This window comes from Lissotriton vulgaris, chromosome 9, assembly GCF_964263255.1.
Source record: "Lissotriton vulgaris chromosome 9, aLisVul1.2, whole genome shotgun sequence".
Taxonomy (NCBI): Eukaryota; Metazoa; Chordata; class Amphibia; order Caudata; family Salamandridae; genus Lissotriton; species Lissotriton vulgaris.
This window is the reverse complement of record NC_141697.1, coordinates 976,353,074-976,374,283: the sequence shown is the minus strand read 5'-3', so window position 1 is coordinate 976,374,283 and position 21,210 is coordinate 976,353,074. Positions and strand designations below refer to the sequence as shown.

The window sequence follows — 21,210 nt, the reverse complement described above, 5'->3', positions numbered from 1 at the left end:
CAAGCTTACTAGACAATGCATGCGCGGTCTGTTGCGAGCATATTGTGCATTACCATGAACATAGAAGAGCTTAGAGCCCGCCCATTTCTCACTATTGACTGGCTTTCCCTCGTCACTCTGATTTGCTTGCTTCTTATTCATGTCCCAACTTCATAACCCTATGTTTATCCCTCCCATGGAGCTTTGCCTCTTTACCATGTGAAGGCACCTCACAGGAGACGGTTTCTGAGCCTTAAGAGCCTCATTATCTGAAAAGGTTCCACATCAACCTCTGAGTGACCCATCTCAAAAGGTTCTGCATCAACCTCTAAGTGACCCATCTCAAAAGGTTCACCATAAACCTATGAGTGACCCATCTCAAAAGGTTCCGCACCAACCTCTAAGTGACCCATCTCAAAAGGTTCCGCATAAACCTCTGAGTGACCTATCTCAAAAGGTTCCGCATAAACCTCTGAGTGACCTATCTCAAAAGGTTCCGCATAAACCTCTGAGTGACACACCTCAAAAGGTTCTGCATAAACCTCTGAGTGACCCATCTCAAAAGGTACCGCATAAACCTCTGTGTGACTGTCAGAACCTCTTGCGGGGCCTAGAGGTACATACATGCACAAGCTCGCAGGGCCACCAGTAACCACATACAACACCAAACCAATGAAAACTCGCTCTAATCCTCCCAAGGATAAAACACAACCCCATTAGAATCACCACCAAAATAAACCACTGAGCCATCACTGACAAGTGCCTCGTTTTGTCCTTCGGCATTAGAATCCCCACCAAAACAAACGCACTGAGCCATCACTCACTCATTAGTTCCAAAATGGGCGTTAATCCTAATTTTAGACAAAATCTCCCATTTTTGCCTTCAACAATATATCTGGCGATATATCCATTTGAAAAAAAGTGGGTTGCATGATGTCCATAAAATTGTCTAGAATTCAAAATGGTAAATGAATACAACTTTTCCATGTTATTCCCCATCGTAGACATGAAAATTCACAGCGTCCAGGCAGAGGCGCAGAAACACCGCCTTCTATTTGTAATATTGCATGCACTGTTACCTGCCGTGTTATCAGACCAGTGGTAACTGTGCCCGCTAATGCTCTCCATGGCCTGCTATGAGGGCTGCTTGGGGCAGCAGCCTGCCCTGCTAGTGCCAGAAGAATGCTGGGTAAGGAGCGTATGACCCATACTATCGCGACACAGCGCCTCCTCCCCGATGGGACCTTCTATGAGCAATCAAGCTTTTAGCAAAGGGGGTACGTTTTCGCAGCATGGGGCAGTTGTAAAATCTGTTTTTTTTGCTTTTTCTGTGAATGAATATATTGGCATTTGTGAGCTGCCTTCCCCAGCTGCCTTCCCCAGCCACAACGCCTGTTTGCACAGCTGAGCCACCGTGCCCAGCTGGTACAATCTCTCGAGTGACGCTGTCACAGGGCAGCAGCGTGTGTGGTTATTTCAGACAGACAAGGGGGGTTTATGAAGTTCTAATGTGATTTCAAGCTGTGAAAAGCAATTCATAAACAGATGCAAGGAAAAAATAATATTTGCTCTGGGAAAAATTGCTGATTACTGTTTGAGGAGAACAAAGTTTATGTTTTGCTGCGCCGGTGGGAATGCCTCGCCATCTAACTGGAGGGCACACAGCGCTCAAAAAAGGATTTCTTCCCCCACACTGAGATTGGGGCATATTTGCAAACAATCATTTTTGAGGATTAAAGGTGGGATGTTGGAATCCTGCAGAGACCTCGCCGCTTCCAGATCTGATGCAGAAAGGAAAGCGATGCGCAGGAGCAGACAGGGAAGGGCGCCGAGGACAGGTGTTAAACAGTACTTTTAAAAACACTGTCCGAGTAACTTGCTTGTGTTTTCTTAACATTTACAGAGTGCCTCGCCCTGAACGTTAATAAGTGTCTTGCGCGGGAAATGAATGGCTTACATACAATGCTACAAAGCTCCGAGAAGCCCAGATGCTCTAATTCCAGCGCTACTGCTATAGCAGAAGCACTTTACCCTGCACGACGCACACTGGCCAGCAGAGGGCAGTGTGTGTGGACCGGATATTATCAAGCAATGTAATGGCAAGTAGCTGCCAAGGATGTTACCCACAGGGAGGGCCAGACGTGTCCTATGTGCACCGCATGCTTTTTTGTAGTAATACATGGCAAAACATACTCATTCAAAGGCGGCAGGAATCCCCACACGCAGAGTAGGACTGACTATTCGTCCAAATGGGCATTTCCGGGGGGCTGCAACTCTTGCTGCTCAGTTGTTGAACGAATCGGGGTGGCTGCGTTCTAAGATGTGAGGCACTGGGCGGGCGGCACACAGGAGGGAGAGAGAGGGGCAGAGAGAAAAAGAGAGAGAGAGAGTGTCTGATACAGGAAGAGAGACAGAGAGAATTAAAAGAGAAATCGAGAGAGATACGAAGCGGGGCTGCTTTGAACAGTCTCTCCAGGACCAGGACTGATTTTGGGCCCCCAGTCCGACCCCTGGGCAGCAAGCGCCTCCCGGCACAATTGCTAATGAGTGTAAAAGAGGTTGTGAGTGACAGTGCCCTACGGGTAAGAAAGCGAGGGCCCCTCGCTCGCTGGAGGCCCGCGCCCGCTCCCTCCCCCGCCCTCCCTCCCTCTTTTAATTCCTGAAAAGCTTGTTTGCAGACATTACCAGATTCAATAAACAGGTTGAATCCTTAATGAGAAAAGTCAAGGCGCTGTTTGCAGGGCAGCCCGACCCTGCTCGAGATGTGCGAGGCCCAGTGCATGCGCCAGCTTTCACTGTTTGCAGCCAGTGCGCCTTATTAGCCCGTTCCATCAATGACAGCCCCTTCGCACTGTCGTGACACGGAGCCAAAGTCAATAGCAAGCTCAGCGCAGACCCAGAGCGCCTCGTCATGCAGAGGACGCTCGTGCTTACAGGAGCTCTTAATGGGAAAGGACGGTACCAGTGCCAACCTGCAATAAGCGGTAGAAGGTCTATCCCAAAATAATAAACAGGTCAGGTCCCGGGCCGGCAGCCAATCACAGCGCGGCCCGGGAAATGACGTCACAGGAGTGTCCCGGGCCGGCAGCCAATCCCAGCGCGGCCCGGGACAAAGGGGCGGGACTTAAAAAAAAGCCAGAGAAACGCCCCGAATCGCGTTTTCCTGAGAAAGCATGATTGACAGCCTCTGTCTCCCAATGGCTAGCGTCCATTTATGGAGCTAGCAAATTGGAAACAGAGGCGGTCCGAACATCCATACTGAAGACAAAAGTTTTCGATCTGGGAGGGGCACTGAGTGCCCTCCCCAGGTCGAAACCTAAAAAGGGAGGTAAGAGCCACCTCCTGGAAGAAAGCAACAGGAAAAGGAACATTGTGATACAAAAATACAAGGGTGAAATGGGCCTAAAATAGGCCAGGTTGAGTAAAGGTCAACTACTGGGAGGCTGAGACTGTAGAAATGGTGAAGGCTATCAGGAAAAGCAGAGGTCGATGAATTTTTTTTTTTTTAAAACAAACACTTAGGGGCACATGTATCAAGTGATTTTGGAGTCGCAAACGGTGTGAATCGCAAAATTCAGCCGTTTGCGATTCCAAAATCACTTTTTGGGATGCATCAAACAATTTTTTAGAAATTGCAATTTTTTGCGATTTCTAAAAATGCAATTGCATTTAAGGAACCGCATTTTTGCGATTCCTTAAATGCAATGCATGAATGTTTAAAAAAATGCGAAGTCGCAATTAGGGGGAGCAAATTAACACGAGGGTGAACCTCGTGTTAATTTGCGAAATCTTTCAAATATGCTCAAAAAAGCATTTTTGTAAGTGTCATGTTACACACACATATGTCCTTTGGACATGTGTGTGTGAAACTTGCACTTAAAATAGCATTTCAAGGGTGCAGGGGGGGATGGGGGGGGGGTCCTTTGGACCCTCCTCAGCACCCTTGAAATGCATTAACAAATTGCGATTCGCAAAATGAAAATCGCAAAATGTTAATGCCTTCCCATTGATTCCGATGGGCCTTTTGGCCCATAGGAATCAATGGGAAGGTTTTCCTTAATTGCGATTCGCAAAATGTGAATCGCAATTAAGGAAAATTAGGAATTCGCAATAATATTTGCGATTTAATCGTGCATTGACGTTTGCGATTTCTAAATTGCGATTCCTTAATTTTCGCAATTTAAGAATCGCAAACGGGTGCAATGATGCATGTGCCCCATAGTCTCATAGAAAAAAAAGTTGCATAAAGAATAAAGTCCAAAATTTTGAACCAACAATGAAAAAGCCAATCAAAAGGAGAGTCAATTAAAATAAAAAATAAAACAATATATTCATTAGAAGGACAGCAGTTCCACAAAAGAGAAAGGCAATCACTTGTAAGCCCTGAATGAAAGGAAAAGCAATTGCCGGGACCAAGATCTGCGCATAATATGCCAAACACAATGTATCCAAAGAATTGACGCAACTGTAATAAAAAGAAGCGAAAATCACCACATACTGTGAAAAAATCACCTAATGAAGAAAGAAACTCCAAAGGTGACCCAGGTGGCAATAACAGATTCCTGAAGGCTATATGACACCGTATAGCACAACCGAACAGAACAGTCTGTGAAAAAACAATCAACCTTACAGGACAGGAAGCTCAAAGGTGGAACCATTGGTTAGCAACCAGTAGTAAAAATCCATATACAGCTGGATGAAGCCATTAACCTACAGAAGGAGCATTGTGAGAGAGGAGAAATCTAAACACCTTGATACCATGCAAAACAGAGGCAGCAAGAAAAACCATATCCGTTTATGCAACAATTGTACTCAAGACCTGATACAGAGCCAGAACAAGGACACGTGGCTGGTCGTAAAAGTACGAGTTACTTACCTTCGGTAACAATGTATCTGGTACAGACAATTCTAGCCGCAGATTCCTTCACGTAGAATTATCCCCAGGCGTGAGACTGGATCCGGAAACTTTTTGCCACAGCATCCCTGCGCGCCGGGGGCGGGCATCACGTGACTCCGCCCAGGCATTGTCAGCGTACGTGACGTCAGCGAGGTCACATAAGACCTGCCCTAGCGCGCCTACGTCAGTTTTCTTCTGAGAACTTTTCCGCACCACAACGCGGAACCACCAGATAAAAAACTGTGGAAGCACGGGAACAGTGTGTAAAGAGCACGAAAATTGGGAAGAAACGGTGACCAACCCCGCACAGAGTAGCGTCAACACCGTAGAACCCAAAGGCAGGGAAAGAGGTAAGAACAAGCAGAGCCCTGCCCCACCACCCTGCCAGCACATTGACAGCCTTCCATCCCTGTGCCCCGGAGGCAAAGAACATGCGAAAAGTCATGGCACATGTAGCGAACCTACCACCCCCATCCTCAGCAAGGAATGGGACCAGTCCCGAGACAGACAGGGACAACAAACCTACAAGCCATCCCAGCATAGAGAGCAACCACCCACAAGGGACAAGGGCAAGACATGGCCAGATGACCCTTAATCAGAGGATAGCAATGGAAGTAAGTGAGGGAGGGGAGGATAGGAATAGAAAGCATTACCCCCTAAACCTGGAGTAGCCAGAGCAGCAGGGCACTGAACACCGGGACCCCATCCTCCAAGAACCAAAGGAGGAATGAACCGCCCTCAGACGGAGTCACCTGCCAAGAACAAGAAGACACTCACAGGAGATACAGCCCCCCACTGGGAGGCGAGTACCGAAGACCAACCTAAGGGTCCTCACAGAAAAGGGGAGAAGGGCGGGTCGTGAAGGAATCTGCGGCTCGAATCATCTCTAGCAGATACATCGTTACCGAAGGTAAGTAACTCGTACATCTGAAAGAGACTACTAGCTGCAGATTTCTTCACGTAGAATAGATACCCTAGCAATACCCCCTGGGGAGAGGGACTGCGAAAGGACCCCACCAGCCGATACAGAACAGAGGGCCCCAAAGGGAACCAAATCTGTGGACCATGTAAAACCTCGTCCCTGCCAGGCAAGGAGAACCCCCCCCCCCCCCCCCCCCCCCCCCCCCAGCTGACCCCCACCTACCCCAAAAGGATGTAGGAGGGAGAAAAAGGCTGAATAGGAACCAAGGGTAAGGCCGGAGAGGCCGAGCACCCCACTGCCCCACAAGGCAACACAGCTTCCGCCCAATGTCAAGAAAGGAGGGAGAAAGAAGAAGAAGCCTAGAAGACTCAAGGAAACGAGGGAAAGAAGGGGGACCCACTCCAGGTGGAGACAACCTGCCAGCCAGAACAGCACCGGCAGTCAAAGCCGCCAGAAGCAAGAAGAACCACCAGAGGCCACAGGAAGGCCGCAGGAAGGCTGAGGAGGCGTCACCAGGCAAGGAAGAACATAGGATCATCCCAGACTTCAGGGCAGGAGCAGGGAGAGGAGGAGATGCCCCGGCACACCACTACGAGCGGTCGCGCACATGACCTTCAGGCGCAAAGCAACCCACACAACGCCATGAGGCACAGGCACCCGAAGGCGACCAGAACCCTCCAGCAGAGAGCAAGCCATAAGACAGACACCCAGGGTACGATGAGTCCCAAATATAGGAACCCTCTTTGCAAAAACCTCCGCAGCAGAGGAAAAACAAAAGAGCCAGGGGGAAGAACACCCCAGCGATGGGCTTGACAAGCAGCCCAAGCAAGCAGAAGGCCTAATCTCAGGGCCAAGTCTACACAACAATTGCAACACACATAATCAACAAAAAGGCCGTCCAGCAGCAAACAACGCCAAAGTCCCAAGGAAGGACGCAAATGGCCAGAACCACCAGCCTAATAAGGGCCAGAATCAACCCAACTCAGGAATCACTGAGGAGGGGACGGAGGAGGAGTACGGAGCCCTGCCAAGAGCCTCTGGATGGCGGAGTGGGCTGGGGAATGGAACAACAGGCTACCATCAAACGGAAGGTCGATGAGTCGCTCCCGAATATTCTCAGGAAATACTCCATCCCGAAGCCAAGCATGGCGACGGAGAGCGACCGAGGAAGCCATGGTCCTGCTCAGCACCTCTGAGATGTCCTGAGCGGAACGGAGAATAAACGCCGCAAGATCCCGGCCTTCCAACGGATGATCCACCTGGCCACCCTCCTGGGACGCTGCGGATCCCAGAGAATCAGCCGAGTCCCACAAACAGGAGGATGCCCGAGCCAGCAGCCACAAGGTGTTCAGGACCCGCAGGGCAGCGCTGGTCGAGGCGAACATGTAGCACCCCCAAGAGTGCAACCAGTGGGAAGCAGTCCGCAAAAGAGGACTGGAGAGAGGGGGGTGGAGGAAAAGGCACGCCGGGTCATGCGGCACCGGGAGGTGCCGGTGCAGAAGATGTTGAGGCACCGGGTCCCCTGAGGCAGAACGCTTCCAAGCCCCTGTCAAGGAAGAAAGGAGGGAACCTTCAAAGGGAAGTAAGATTTCCCTCCCACCAGAGCCCTGGTGGAGGACCTCCAACAGATGGTCGGCCGGGAAGTGAGTCACCGGGTCACCCATACACAGGATGCCCACAACACTGCATGAGCGAAGGCCGCACCCGCCTCCGTAGGGCCCCGCGAAGGGGTAAGCAGCTCCTCTGGGGGCGACAGCTGCAAACTAAGGCGGCCGTCCCCGAGGCCAAGAGGAATGGGCAAGGGCCAGAACTGGAAGTCAGAAGGAGCCGAAGAATGAGGGACCTGCCGCTATTCCGACGAACACCTCTGCCTAGGGAAGGGCGGGGATCTGCCCTTCGACGCCGGTGAAAAAGACACCACACGGCGACCAGTCTCAAGGGGGAGGACGACGCCAAAACACAGCCCGCCTCCGGAGAAGAAGGAGCGTCCAAAGACGAATCTGCGGTACCACCCCTGCGCGTAGCCGTAGGGTCCGCAGCCTGAGGCAGGTTGTCGGCACCATCCGGCGTCACCGGACATGGTTCCTCCAGGTCACCCGACCCCCGTTGAGGTAGCCACCTGCGCGGGGGATCGAGACAGGCCTGGGGAGTGGCACGAAGCCCTCCACCAGCCGTGGCCTAGAATGAGGCGTAGGTCGCTCGGCAACCCATGAGGCGGTGCCAGTGGCAATTCAAACTCAGACTCTCCCTCCGTCGAGGCAGCCACCTGTGGGGAGGGACGAGAGGGGCCCGTAGAGGGGTGAGGGATCCGCACCCAGCCACGACCCGGAGCGGGACGAGGAGGGTGCACAGACTCCTGTGGCTCCATACGGTCCAGCTGCTGCTGGCGCAGTAGCGACGTCACCTCGGCCTCAGACAGGACAACCTTGTCAATGGATCGAGAGGGGCTCAGGGATGCGACCTGAGGCCCGGCGACCTCCCTCAACACCACAGGGCCTCCCGCAGGAGTTTGCGGCGAGGCAGAGACGCCGTGGCCTGAAGGAGGTGTCCCAGGGGAGCCACACCCCAACAGCACCACATCCTCCAAGCCTGGATCCGTACCAGTCGGCGCCAGGGCCGTTGCCGCCGCCGCCGCCGAGGGCTCTGCGTGAGGCGAGGGGTCCGCCCACACTCCAGGAGGGGAAGGAGAGGGAGACGCCAACGAGGCCTGCAAAGCCGCCGTGTACGTCTCCATTTGGACTCTCGACACCCCAACACCGGGAAACGGTGGATAGGACGACACGCAGGGCCGCATCACCCGCAGAGAGTCCCCGCCCCCAGCAGGCCGGAAACCAGACCCTGGGGACAAACTGCGACACTTACCCACCGGGGAGCGACGCTCATGTGACATCGGAGAAGGGAGAAGGGCGAGGACGACGACCACGGCCGTACCTGAAGCCGTCCGCTGAAGCAGACCGAGGGGAGGATGTTGACCTGGAGAGGCACGCTGAGAGAAGTTTTAAGTGGCGCTCCCGCCGCAACTTCGGCTTCAACTGTTGACAGGCCTCACAGTCAGTGGTGCAGTGATCCTCCCCCAAACACCACATACAAATGAGGTGCAGGTCCGTCGCAGACATAAGACGCTCACAAAACGTACAAGTTTTGAAGCCCGAAGGCATTCACACACTGTTCAACCAAATGAATGAAGAAAAAAGGGTCCAGAAACAGGTCCCTAGCAAGGACCGGATCCGGGTTGCACGCGGAAAAGGAAAAAACTGACGTAGGCACGCCGGAGCGGATCTTATGTGACCTCGCTGACGTCATGTACGCGGACGACGCCTGGGCGTAGTCACCTGATGTCGCCCCATCCCCGGCAGGCAGGGATACCGTAGCAAAAAGTGTTTGGATCCAGTCACACTCCTGGGGATAATTCTATGTGAAGGAATCTGCGGCTAGTAGTCTCTATCAGATAGAAAGATTTATAGAATCTGAGACTCTTATCCACACCCACACAAATAAAGAAAGTGGAATAGACGAAAACTGAAGAAAGGCCGGAAAAGTCGCAGAAAGAAAATAGAGTCACAAAAAAAAAAAAGATGGTCAGGAATATGAAGGAAGATTATGCATCCACAAGAAATATCAATACCAAAAGGTAAGTAACCTTTACTTTGGATAACTAAAACTTCTGGTAGATTCTTTTTGTTATAAATGAGTACCGAAGACACAGTTTACTTTCCTGTAAATATGGTTTTGCAGTTTGAAACTCTTCTAGCTTCACATGCTGTGCATAATTCCACTTTCTAATGGATGGGTCCAGAAGTGTTTGTAGCAGGAGCTTTTTCCCCCTGTGTGTTGAGTTGGATGGAGTCTTATGACTCACTATGATGTCAACCTTAAGTCCCCAAAACTGCTTCCTCCGTCACTGGGGGGTTGAAGGGTCACATGAATCTAGAAGAGTTGCAAGCAGCAAAATCTTATTTACAGGTAAATAACCATTAACTTGTGTAGCATGAAATCTCGTTCTAGATTCACAGGCTGTTCATAGATTATGTAGTGGTATTACTTCTCTGCGGAGGAGGGTTCAATGAGGGAGTAGTATCACATTACTGACTATCTACCCAATATTGTTTGGTAAAAGCGTGTTTTGTTGACCATGTATCAGGGTTACACATTTCCTTTGATAACACATCTCCAAGAAAAGAGACTGTATCCGCTTTTATTTCTTAAAAAATTTGCCTTGGTGTCAACTTTAGTTTTTTTGTTTCCCCTTGCTATAACAACTGATTAGTTTTAACAATCCATCTCGCAATGCTGCCTTGGTCGCTAGTGTTACCACTACCTGTGGAGCATGAGCAAAAGAAATGAATTCCCATTTCTACAGCTATACTCTACTGAACGTAATACATTACAACTCTTCTCATTTCGAATGGATGCAAAGCTTTTTTAACTGCATTAGTTGGAGTCTAAAAGAAAGCTAATAACTGTATAAATCGATTCTTAGATGGAAAGGTGATACTGACTTAAGATGGATTTGTTCTCATTAATACTTAGCCATTATGGATAGGTATGGCTGGCTTGTGAAGTATTAAGAGCTTGCAATTCAGTAACTCTTCTCAAGGAAGTAATTGCAATTAGAAAAACTGTTTTTAAGGCATGATGCCTTTAAGTTGCTTTCTGCATATGTTCAAAAGGAGGTTTCATTGATGCTTCTAAAACTTGATTTAAGTTCCGCTAAGGTGCTGATGCTCCATGTGAAGTGTATCACCTTTTGTACCGTTCTAGGAATTGTTTCATAGGTGGCAAAAATGTGTTTCTGCTGAATCCCTTTCGGGAATGCTAACAATTGTATTAAGTAAGAAATATCTACCCCCCCCCACAAGTTAGTGGTTGTAAATGGTTACTGTTTTGTACTGTAGATGCTATTTTGCCCCATAATATTTCCTACATGATGGCTGCCTAGCTTCTTGAATGATCGCCATAAATATATCCGGTAGCTGTAAATGCACAAAGTCTACTGTGTACGCAACCAGGTCCCCAGTTGTAGAGCCTGAGGTTCTGGTTGGAATTGTTTCCCTCTTTGTATCAAAGATAGATCCCTATGTGCTGGGAGATTTATGTTTCTTTGGCAAGACATCGTCACGAGATGAGAATACCTTAGTTGTTGAGGTCATCTGACAGTTATAAGTATTCACAACATTTTCGACGTTTTGAACTTACTACAATCAGAACCAGTGGTTTGGGAGGATATGTTTAAGCAAATTACCTGTACCAGATTGCCATCAACAGTGTATTCCACTCTGTTCCTGGATGGTATTACCTAGGTGCAATGGTTTGGTATTCTGTGTTTTCATGTGCTGCAAATATATGTTTTTCTTATATATTAAATATGTGATATCGTAAAGATTGTAATTCCCATTCGTGTTTTGCCTACCTGTAGCTTAGATTGCCTGCATGAACGTTGTCTACACCCGATGTGCCTTTTGTGGTGCTAAGTTGTGTGCAATTGCCCAATTCCATATCCATTGCGCTAACTGAAACAAACATGGTAAAATGATGTTGTATGGTCAGTTTTGCACTGTATTTATCCTTAGAAGGATTCTAAAAGTAGAAAAATAATTTTAGGCACAAAGCAATTGATGTGTTTTACTGCATCTATTTCTGTGCATTGGACCCTGATCTTTAAATTGTTCAAGTGTGCAACCGTGCCTGATGTGATACATCTGTTATGATGAATTTATGGGTTAACAAGTGAAAATGTCTTACTTAGATCATATTTGTTATGTATTATCAGTGCCTTTTCTGAGCCTTGTTTGTGAAAGCCACTACATTGTCCCCATGACCCTGAGTTTGGAACCAATAACTGTTTAACCATTCAGGCATTTCCTGAATTGGTCTCATATGCAGACAAACACTAGAATAAGTTAGACAAATAATGCAAATCAACCCTAACCAAACAACTTCATTACATTCCTCACTGTCAGAGACTGAGGATTCTGGTAAAAGGGGAATTAATTCTCGCAGTAGATTCCCTCTCCTCATAATAATGTTGCCCCCAGAATTGTCTTTGTTGTCTCTGGAGTTGGGGACAAGTTCCTAAGTTGACTGTGAAAAGCAATGGAATATTAAAATCCACTATTATCTTTATGTACCATTGACACTGCTCCAAAGCACTCGCCTTTACCAGTCGTGCACCTAGAAATGAGGAAACAAATTGCTTTAACATCTTAGGTGTGCTACTACAATCACAAGTGTCTTTTATGAACACCCGTGGAGCAGATCTGATGCCAAAGGGAAGGAATTGAATTGATAATAAAGTCACTGTGCTATATAATTAAATATTTGCCGTGTGCTGGGTGCAAATATATACCTCCTTGAGGTCTATTGTTCCTATAAAGTTGTTCTCTTCTTATAGGGAAATCACTTCATGAAGAGTGGTCATTTTGAAGTTTTGTGACTTGATAAACTTGTTAACAAAGCACAGGTTCAGTATGGGTCTTAAGGTCTACTGGGATGAGAATGTTTTCTACATGGTGAATGAGCATGTAACCTTGCCTTGAGTGCCAAACTGAAGCTAGTGTCCTGGCTTTTTATTTGGACCTGGCATCATGTTACTCTAGCATGAGCACAGACACCTAGGTCTCTCCACGGTGATATAACACAACGTTCAGAAACTGCTCTGTGACCTGGAGGGGTGCAACAAGTATGCCCTCATATCGAGTCATAGGACTACTGTCCTTGCCTTGAGTGAATCACAAAGCAGTGGTGGTAAAGTATTACGCTTCTGTGGATCTTAACAGTGACATGAGTTTTTTTTGTGTGCCAGGGTATGAGTAGTCTGCCATCCCTTCTCCTATAAAGTTCTGCTGGTGAACAGCCAGAAAGAGGTAAAGACAACAAATGAGCGAAGCCAGGAGTGACCCAGTTTGGTTGTGAACTGTATCAAGACTTCTGCAAATTTGAAGCATTGTGTTACAATGGTGCTGTGGCTATCAATGATAGAGTTGAAATGCTCAGTCAATGCCAAAGTGGAAGTCTTGATAGGTTCTGAGGACGCAACTGCTGAAGAACTCAAGATCCACACTACTCTGGATGCCCCACCAGCTGTACCAGCATTCCCTTTTGCACCAGACTTAGGGCAGTCACAACTTTTAAAGACAAGAGACCTCAGTGAGACCACAACTTTGACTGTTATAGAGCAGTCATAGGAGCAGGAATGCTGCATGCATCCATCCCACACCACCCTAGATCTAAACAACGACATGCAGGCAACCACAGGGTTTGAAAACTTTGCAAGAAGAAGAGACTGAGCCATGAAGAGAACTTCAAATAACCACCAAGAGGTGAACTTGAACCGAGCTGTTTGGCAAATCTGCACACAGGAGGTGATTTGAGAACACTGCACCAGTGCCTAATCAGGGACTTGATACGAGAGGGATTTTAGATGTTGGCAAGCTTCATCAATGGGCAGAAGGTACAAACGATGTAAAGCCTCAAGGAAGATTGCACACAAGATTTCAGTCCTGTATTTGACTCCCCTATTTGCACTATGCAGTATTACATTATGTTGTGAGATGAAATAACTTTGCTCTAAATAAAAAAATAAGAACTGAGCTAGACAATATATTATTCTGTCTATTGGATCACTGTGCAGGAAGATTTGATTTTAAAATTTATATAGCGCACAAATGCGGTGGTATCTAGGCGAAGGATGTACTTGACCCAGTTTGCAAAGTCATAGTAGGACGGCTCACAGGACACCGAGGGCAAACAATCTCAATCAACTAGGCTCCTGCCTCCACTGGGGTCTGAAGGGTCAAATCCTGTTTTGGAATCTGTTTCAGAGGTTTCTTTAAAAACTCTATACAATATCTGTATTTTAATAGGTTTAAAACCCACCTGTATGTTATATGTTGCCACTGTTTATCATACTATTCTGCCCCCCACTGGGGTTAGATGTTGTGACGGTATACATTAACAGCCACTTAGTTATTGTTGTAAAGCTTGTTTATTCTCTTCTACCTTTATATCTTCCCCGAAAACTCTGCTATGAAGGAACTCTTTGGCCATGACTCTTGCTGACATAAGGAGGTAACTTGCTGTTGTCTTTGAAAATGGTGTCCCACAAGGGAGACAGAGGCTTTTCTGCACTGCTGTATATCGTTCAAATGAAATATCACTCTCTCACCCAAAACATGAGAGCAGTAGCACAACATTGTGTATTAGAAAGGAGTTATAGGTGTTATGGTTGTGTTTACTGGTAACAAAATCACAGATATTGAACTGAAAAGCCTCACCCCCATTTTGATGGCATGCTTCCTCATTAGCTTATCAGTCCCGTCATGATAAGGTAACACCATCAAGGGAGTTTCTGTCTCCAGAGGAAGGAGAGCAATATAAATGATGTTGGATATGGGTGGGGTTCAGAGGTAAAACTACCTCTGTGTAAACCTTTAGGGAATTTCTTTTATCTGAAGGGTACACGGGGCAGGGTTAAAAATTCATCTGATAGGAATGAGAGATTAAGTCTCCCTCATCCTTATTAATGTCCTGTGAACATATTTCGGCCTCTATGGAAGCCCTCCAAGGGTCTCAGGGCTTCATTGGGGCAAGTTGGTTTCCCGATTTCCCTCCTGCATCTCCGTATGCGCAGAGTAGGAAAACAAGTCTTACCTTAACATTACTTGTTTATTTGAAATCCCACTAAACTTTAGAGTTTTTCTCTGGTCGGTAGCTGTTCTTTTGCCTTTTCTGTAGATGGGATTCTGAGAAAAATGTCTGTACTTCTCTAAACCATGGGCATCATTACTTTGGCAGACACTGGTTCTTTGAAGGCTTCTCGCCCTATGTCCGCATTGACAGAAGGTGGTATTCCCTCTGTGATAGTAATAGAATTTCGAGGAAGAAACAGGAGTTAGTTTGATCCTCGTCCAGGTGGAATACATAGGTGTCTGACACCATATTAGTCAGACCATTGTACACCGCAATGTCATTGGGAAATGCAGGGGGAGGGGGGTTATGAGGGGTAGGGGGGTCGACCCTTTATTCTGGAGAGTTACTGTCCACATCCTGCTACCCTCACTTTTTCACTACACTCTGCTAATCAATACCTACACCACACAGCTCGTATTAGGATATCCCTTTAATTATCACCCAGGAGCCCATCTCAAAATCAGTGAGAGTTGTAGCCCGCACCACTAACACACCTGTTAGTGGTGTGAGTAGGAACCCGAAAATTAAGCATGCCACCTCTGGCTGGGCGAGGGTTTTCTCCCTAAAAACATAGTTTCTTTTTCATTTTCCTCTCAGAGGTTTATAGAAGATTAAGGTCATGCTGTGAAGTACTGCCTCATACAGACCCACTGTATTAAAAAAAATGCCAAAATCGAATCTAGAGGTATCTGGAACGTGAACTGCAATTTTCACATGATTTTTGGGGATGACTGATCTAATGAAGGATTGTATTTAGGAATTTCTACAGAAAAAAGGTAAAGAGTTAGTACTTGTGTAAATTGTGCAGAAAGGTAAAAAAACAACAACTCAACATCTCCCTATGAAAATAGGTTTAGAAAGGAGGAAATTATTTGCATGGGATGTTTTAATGATATTGTGAAAGCACAACTAAGTTTGTCTCTTTCATGCACCGATTTAAAAAACTTTGAGAGGATATTTGAAGATAAGAACCTGTATGGAGGATAGTTTTCAAAAGATCAAAAATGTCTAAAATGTTGGTTCATTCAAAATCACTTTTAAGAAAGGAATACCTTTTTTGCCTTTTTTATTTGGAGGTGCTGTGCTGACAGTTGGAATGCTGTCGGAAGCCTCAGAATCAAAGTTTGCAGGTGGAGGAACATAGTTGGATGTAGCTGAAAAATAAACAGTGGAAAGAGTAAAACAATCTTAAGTCTTAGAATGGAAGACCATACACAAAATATGAGTCATTAGTAAATGCTGTTTATTTGGCAATACACATCAACTTTAAATTATGATTCAGAGCTAAAAAACAATAAATCATATTTGACATTCTATCCTACCACATTGACAGATTTGCAAAATGCTGGCCTTCCAGAAACCTCTTCTCTACAGTGATTTTGTTAACTGACACCCCTCTCCCCTTCAAGTGCATAAGGAAAATTAATAGGGCCTTCTCTGTTGATTCTGTGATACACTGGAAGAGGCTCCCATTGACAAAATATATTGAAGATCTTAACTGTAACTTTATAAATAACAAACTGTCAACACACTATCAACAACTATAACACAGATGCAACCGAGAACTGACACTGATAATGTGAGAAGAGACTAGCAATGGTTTATGGTGTACTTTACAAATGTTAGATAACAAATGTTGAACACTTAATCAGATGATCTGCAGGGAACATCCGAAGATTACTTAACTTATTACATTAACTTATTTAAGGCAAAAGCTATCAGAAAGCAAAGGGAAAAAACTGAAATTCGGGTATAATAAAGAAGAAAATATTGTTACTTAAGCCTCCTTAACATCTTTTTTAATGGCTAGTCGTTCATCTTGCTCATTACTCCTCTGAGGAAATAATTCCCAGATGTCAAACTGGAAATGTAATCTTCTTAAATACAGTCAGGGTGCCGGGTAGTTATTGAGGCACTTTGGGGGCGAAGCAGCAACAGGCATAAGCCAGAAATGACATCCCAGCACTATAAAGAAGCTGCAACCCCAATGACGTCAGTTTTGCCTTTGTTTCCTGCACCACAGAGTCAAGGGAGACAACGGGCAATAAATCAAAAACATTATTGAAAATATTTAACAGGTTCCTATCTTGAAACAACAGTAGTTGACAGGGCGAGGAGTTTTCTGCTGAAAAACAAAATAGGCATGAGAACCAAAAACCTGTTACCTAAGTTGAGTAACAATGTTTTTCCACTGGATTCTTCTGCCTGCAGAACTCTTTTCTGAATGAAGGCATAGACATGATATGAGGAGAAGAGGACAGCAAAAAAAAAATATTTTGAAGAACAGCATGACCAAACTTTAGTGCTTAACCTCTGCAGGCAGTCAGAGGTGTCGTGTGGAAGTATGCACTAAAGTCAGGGAGGTGTGGAGACGGCCCAGGCGCAGGCTCAACCAAGAAACCAGTTCTTGAGTGACGACACTTCCTTGTCTCGTCGGGTGACTTTGATAGACATCGCAAATCGAGCGGCAAGGAGCTTGAGTAAAAGACCCTTCCAGGCCTTCTCTTGACATTGGACTTTAGGAATGACCATTTGTATCTATAAGCGGACTCCACATACTCCATTAAAATATTCCTAACTGAACCCATATGCCAATTAGGAAGAGATCCAAGTTGCTTTATTTGGTCAATTTTGTCTTAATTTCTTGATTTCAGACTAGATAGTGTCTATACCAGGGTGGTACCGAAGGTAAGTAACTTGTTCATCTGCTAGATGAACAAGTTCTTCCGCAGACTTCTAGCCGCATATTCTTGATCTTAGAATAGATACACAAGTAAAACCTCCCCGGAGGTGGAGCAACAATACGATTAAAACTAGAAATCCTGTAGGACCGAATGGGCAAAGAGACCATTTCGCCAGACCTGATTGTCCAGGCAGTAATGCTTTGTAAATGTGGCCAGGAAAGCCCACACTGCTGTCTGACAGATATCCAGGACAGGACAGGAACTCTGCAAGCTAACGCAGAAGTCGCAGGTTTAGCTCTGGTAGAATGAGCTTGCAAACCGTCAGGAGTTTCCATTTTGGTTGACGCAGAGAGAACTATCCACGGTGAAGTGGTTCGATTCTGCAACACCTTGACTTTCCAATGTAAACCACAAAGGTAAGTTGATCATCTACCCGGAACTCTTTTGTGCGCTCATCTTAGAACGACAACGCTCTTTTTAGATCCAGCAGATAGTCTCTCTCTAGGTGAGGCAGAGCGTAAAAGGTAAGCAAATTGATGACTGGCTACGTGAAAGGGAGTTACCACTTTCGGTAGGAAGGATGCTCTAGTGGAAAGGTGCAAAGAAACCGTTTTTTCTGGGTAAATGGTAAGGTACGCAGGATATGCTAACAGTGTCTGTAGCTCATTGACCCTCCAGGCAAATGTTATCGCCACTATGAAGGCCGTTTTTATTGTGAGAAGCCAGAGTGGGCAGTTAAGAGGAGGTTCGAAGGGAGCACATTTAAAAAAAGTAAGAACCAAATTAAGGTTCCACTGGGGCATAATGAAGGGGGCAGGTGGGAAGATGTGTTGGAGACCTTTGAAAAACCTATGTACAATACGGGATTTAAACAGGAATGACTGACCTGGCAACAGCAGAAATCCGCGATGGCAGAAAGATAGCCTTTCAACATTGCCCAAAGCCAAGCTCTGCTGGGCTAATGTAAGAAAGAAAAATAGAACCTAGGTAAGAGTTGCAGGAAGATGGTAACATGTTTGACTGTACACCATACAACAAACTTGTTCCAACAGCAGGCGTATACCATTTTGGTGGAATGATGCCTGGCTGCCAAGGTAACATTGCAGACTTGGGTAGAAGGTCGAAAGCTGTCAACTGTCACGACTCTAGTAAGTAAGTAAGTTTATTGCTTGATTAATTAAAATCTTAGCAGTACACACATCAGTAAAAAATTTATAAAAGGATACATATATGTGACATCATTTCATATTGTCTTAAAAAAAAAAAACAACGTGATGGATATGCATTAAAATCGACCAATTTTCGGGTTAAAATGACATACAGTTTGTTTGTGATGAAGGTATAAAATTTAAGGAAGAAGTAAGGGTGAGTCCCCGTCTGGGGGTGACGCCAGTGTCCGTAGTTCTAATAGTCTATTGTGTGGTTATGGACGACTGCCTCAGGGTCGGAACGTAGTGGAAGTCAAAGAGAATTGCCGGATAAAAGAGCTTGGGTGAGCGCAACTGTGCTCAGGCTGCGGCGAGAAGCTTTATTTGGGCAGTTTTCATGTAGCGGACGAAGCTGCAGGTTAGTTTAACGTTGGCCCCGCTGAAGCACGCCTTCACTGCCTGTCTGCACGTCCGGATATGCATTTCATTTTCAACTGTCACGACTCAATCTCCCTGCCTGAAGTGTTTTCAGGCATCGGTGCAAAACCTTGCCCTGCTGCTGTGACAGAAGACCCTCCCGAAGAGGCGGAGGACCCCTGCTCATGTTCAACAGCTCCAAATGAGAGCAGCCTTGGAAATTCCAGCACTCAAAACTGTTGACATTAGGCATTGTTGAAGGAGGTAAACAGACCTAAACAAGGCTCTCCCCATTCTTGGAAGAGACCTTGTCCCACCTCCAGATGGAGCCGCCATTCATTATCTGCTAGGCATCGACGGCAGAACTTGTCCACCCTGACCTTCAGGGAGCCCGCCAGGTTTTGAACCAATATGGATAGGCCTTAGTGTTACAGCTATGTGCAACGGGGCAGTGTCTCTTGACAAAGGGTCCAGGAACCCACTCCGCCACGCTTGTTGCAACACCTGAACCAGCCTTCCCCTGATTGAAGGAAGAAAGGCCTTAAATGCCTATCGGATCACTCAGAGCTCCAACAAGTTGATGTGGAGTCCTGATTCCGCCGGTGTCCAGCATCCTCTGATCTCCACCTCTCCCATATGGCCTCCCCAGCCCAGAAGTGACGCATCTGTCACTACAGTCAACTCTAGTTGGAGAAGGGAGAGGTGTCTGCCACCGACCCAATTGCAGTTCATTAGCCACCACTGCAGGTATTTCGCAGTTCCCTTCTAGATCTGGAACATGTTGGATAGATTCCCCTGATGCTGTGCCCACTGGAATGTCAGGTTCCACTGCAGAGCCCTCATATGCAAATGGGCATGCGTCACAAGAAGGATGCAGGAGGACATGAAGCTCAACAGCCTCAGTGTCAGTCTCACCAAAATCCAGGATAGAGGCCAAAACATTGGTATGATAGCCTGCATATCCCGGACGCGCACCTTAGGAGGATAGGCAGGGAACTGCACTGTTTTCAGAACAGCTCGGATGAAAGGGAGCATCTGAGAGGGAGTCAGGAGAGACTTTGGCACGTTGATAGTGAACCCCAGCGAGTGCTGAAGGTTTGCCATAGTCTGAAAGTGGGAAACAACTGTCTGGGGTGAGCCCGCCTCCAACAGCCAATCGTCGAGGTAGGGAAAGACTGAATTACTGACCATCGCAGATGAGTTGCACCCATCGCCAACACCTTCTTGAAAACCTGAGGGGTGCTGGTAAGGCCGAAGGGAAGCACAGCAAACTGAAAGTGCTCTTTGCTGACTGGGAACCGCAGTTAATGCCTGTAGGTAGGCAGGACAGGGATGTGAAAATAAGTCCAACAATACCATCCTTTTTCTGGCTCCAGGGCAGACCGGACTTGGGCGAGCATGAGCATTTTGAATTTCCCCTTTTTCAGGAACAGATTGAGAAGGCGCAGGTTTAGAAACAAGATGGTCTCCGCAATTCTTTGGCACCAGAAAGTAGCGGGAATAGCAACCCCGACCTATTTCTGATGCCGGCATTTTCTCTATAACTCCCCTGACGGAGTAAGGAGAGATGGTCCTCCGTCACTTGTCACAGGTTTGTGGTATGGGTTGGGGGGTGATCACAAGGAGAAGGCAATAGCCCCTTTGGACGATTTGCAAAACCCAATAGTCAGATGTTACTGACCTCCAGTAGTGCAGGAGATGGTGTATTCTGTCCCCCCCACTAGATGCCCATGATGGTCAGACGGCATACTAAAGAAGATTGGAGGATGTTGCTGTTGGGGGCTGGAGGGATGGGGGGGCGTAGTAAATCGGCGGATGGACTGGTTCATCCTCGGGCTGCCTGCCCGCCCCTGTGGTCTCTGGGAATTGCATCCTCGAACACAAACAGATTGTGCGGTTTGCTGGTTGAGGTGGCTGGGCATGTAAAGATGCGGTTGGAAGCCCTTCCATGGCCAGGAAAGGGGCGGAAGGCAGACTGGAGTTGGCGAGAAATCATGGAAAGGCCCAAGGACTTGACTGTAGCTCTGCTGTCTTTAAAGCGCTCTACCAATGAGTCTGCCTTCTCTCCAAACGACAGACAGCCATCAAAGGGCATATCCATGAGCATAGCTTGAATATCCCCTGAAAAGCCAGTGGTTCTCAACCAGGTGTGGTGTTTAAGGGCCACCGACGATGAAATCACTCTGCCCACTGAGTCGATTATATCCATCCCACATTGGATGGCAAACCTGGCTGCATCCCCCATTAGCATTTGCTTGTGAGAATATGGCTCGGGCCTCCTCAGAGACCATGGGCAACCGAGTACCAGATGGTATGGGAGTATCGGCCCAAAAGGCACACAGTGTTCACTGACCACAGTGCCAGGCTGGTGGAAGAGAACATCCTGTTCCCTAAGGTATCTAGCCTTTTGGATTCCTTATTCGATGCAGTAGCCAGGATTAAAACTGGAGGGGGAGGCCTGGACCACTAAGCTCT

At 46.9% G+C, this 21,210-nt stretch overlaps 1 protein-coding gene across 1 annotated transcript in view; it reads right to left on the bottom strand.

The window, feature by feature from the left end:
* The window catches only part of FANCD2 (FA complementation group D2), a 1,101,131-nt gene that overhangs the window by 659,120 nt on the left and 420,801 nt on the right, over positions 1–21,210 (bottom strand). The window contains exon 27 of the mRNA XM_086938826.1: positions 15,539–15,640. Coding sequence (XP_086794952.1) covers positions 15,539–15,640 — 102 coding nt within the window. The remainder of the gene's footprint in view (positions 1–15,538; positions 15,641–21,210) is intronic.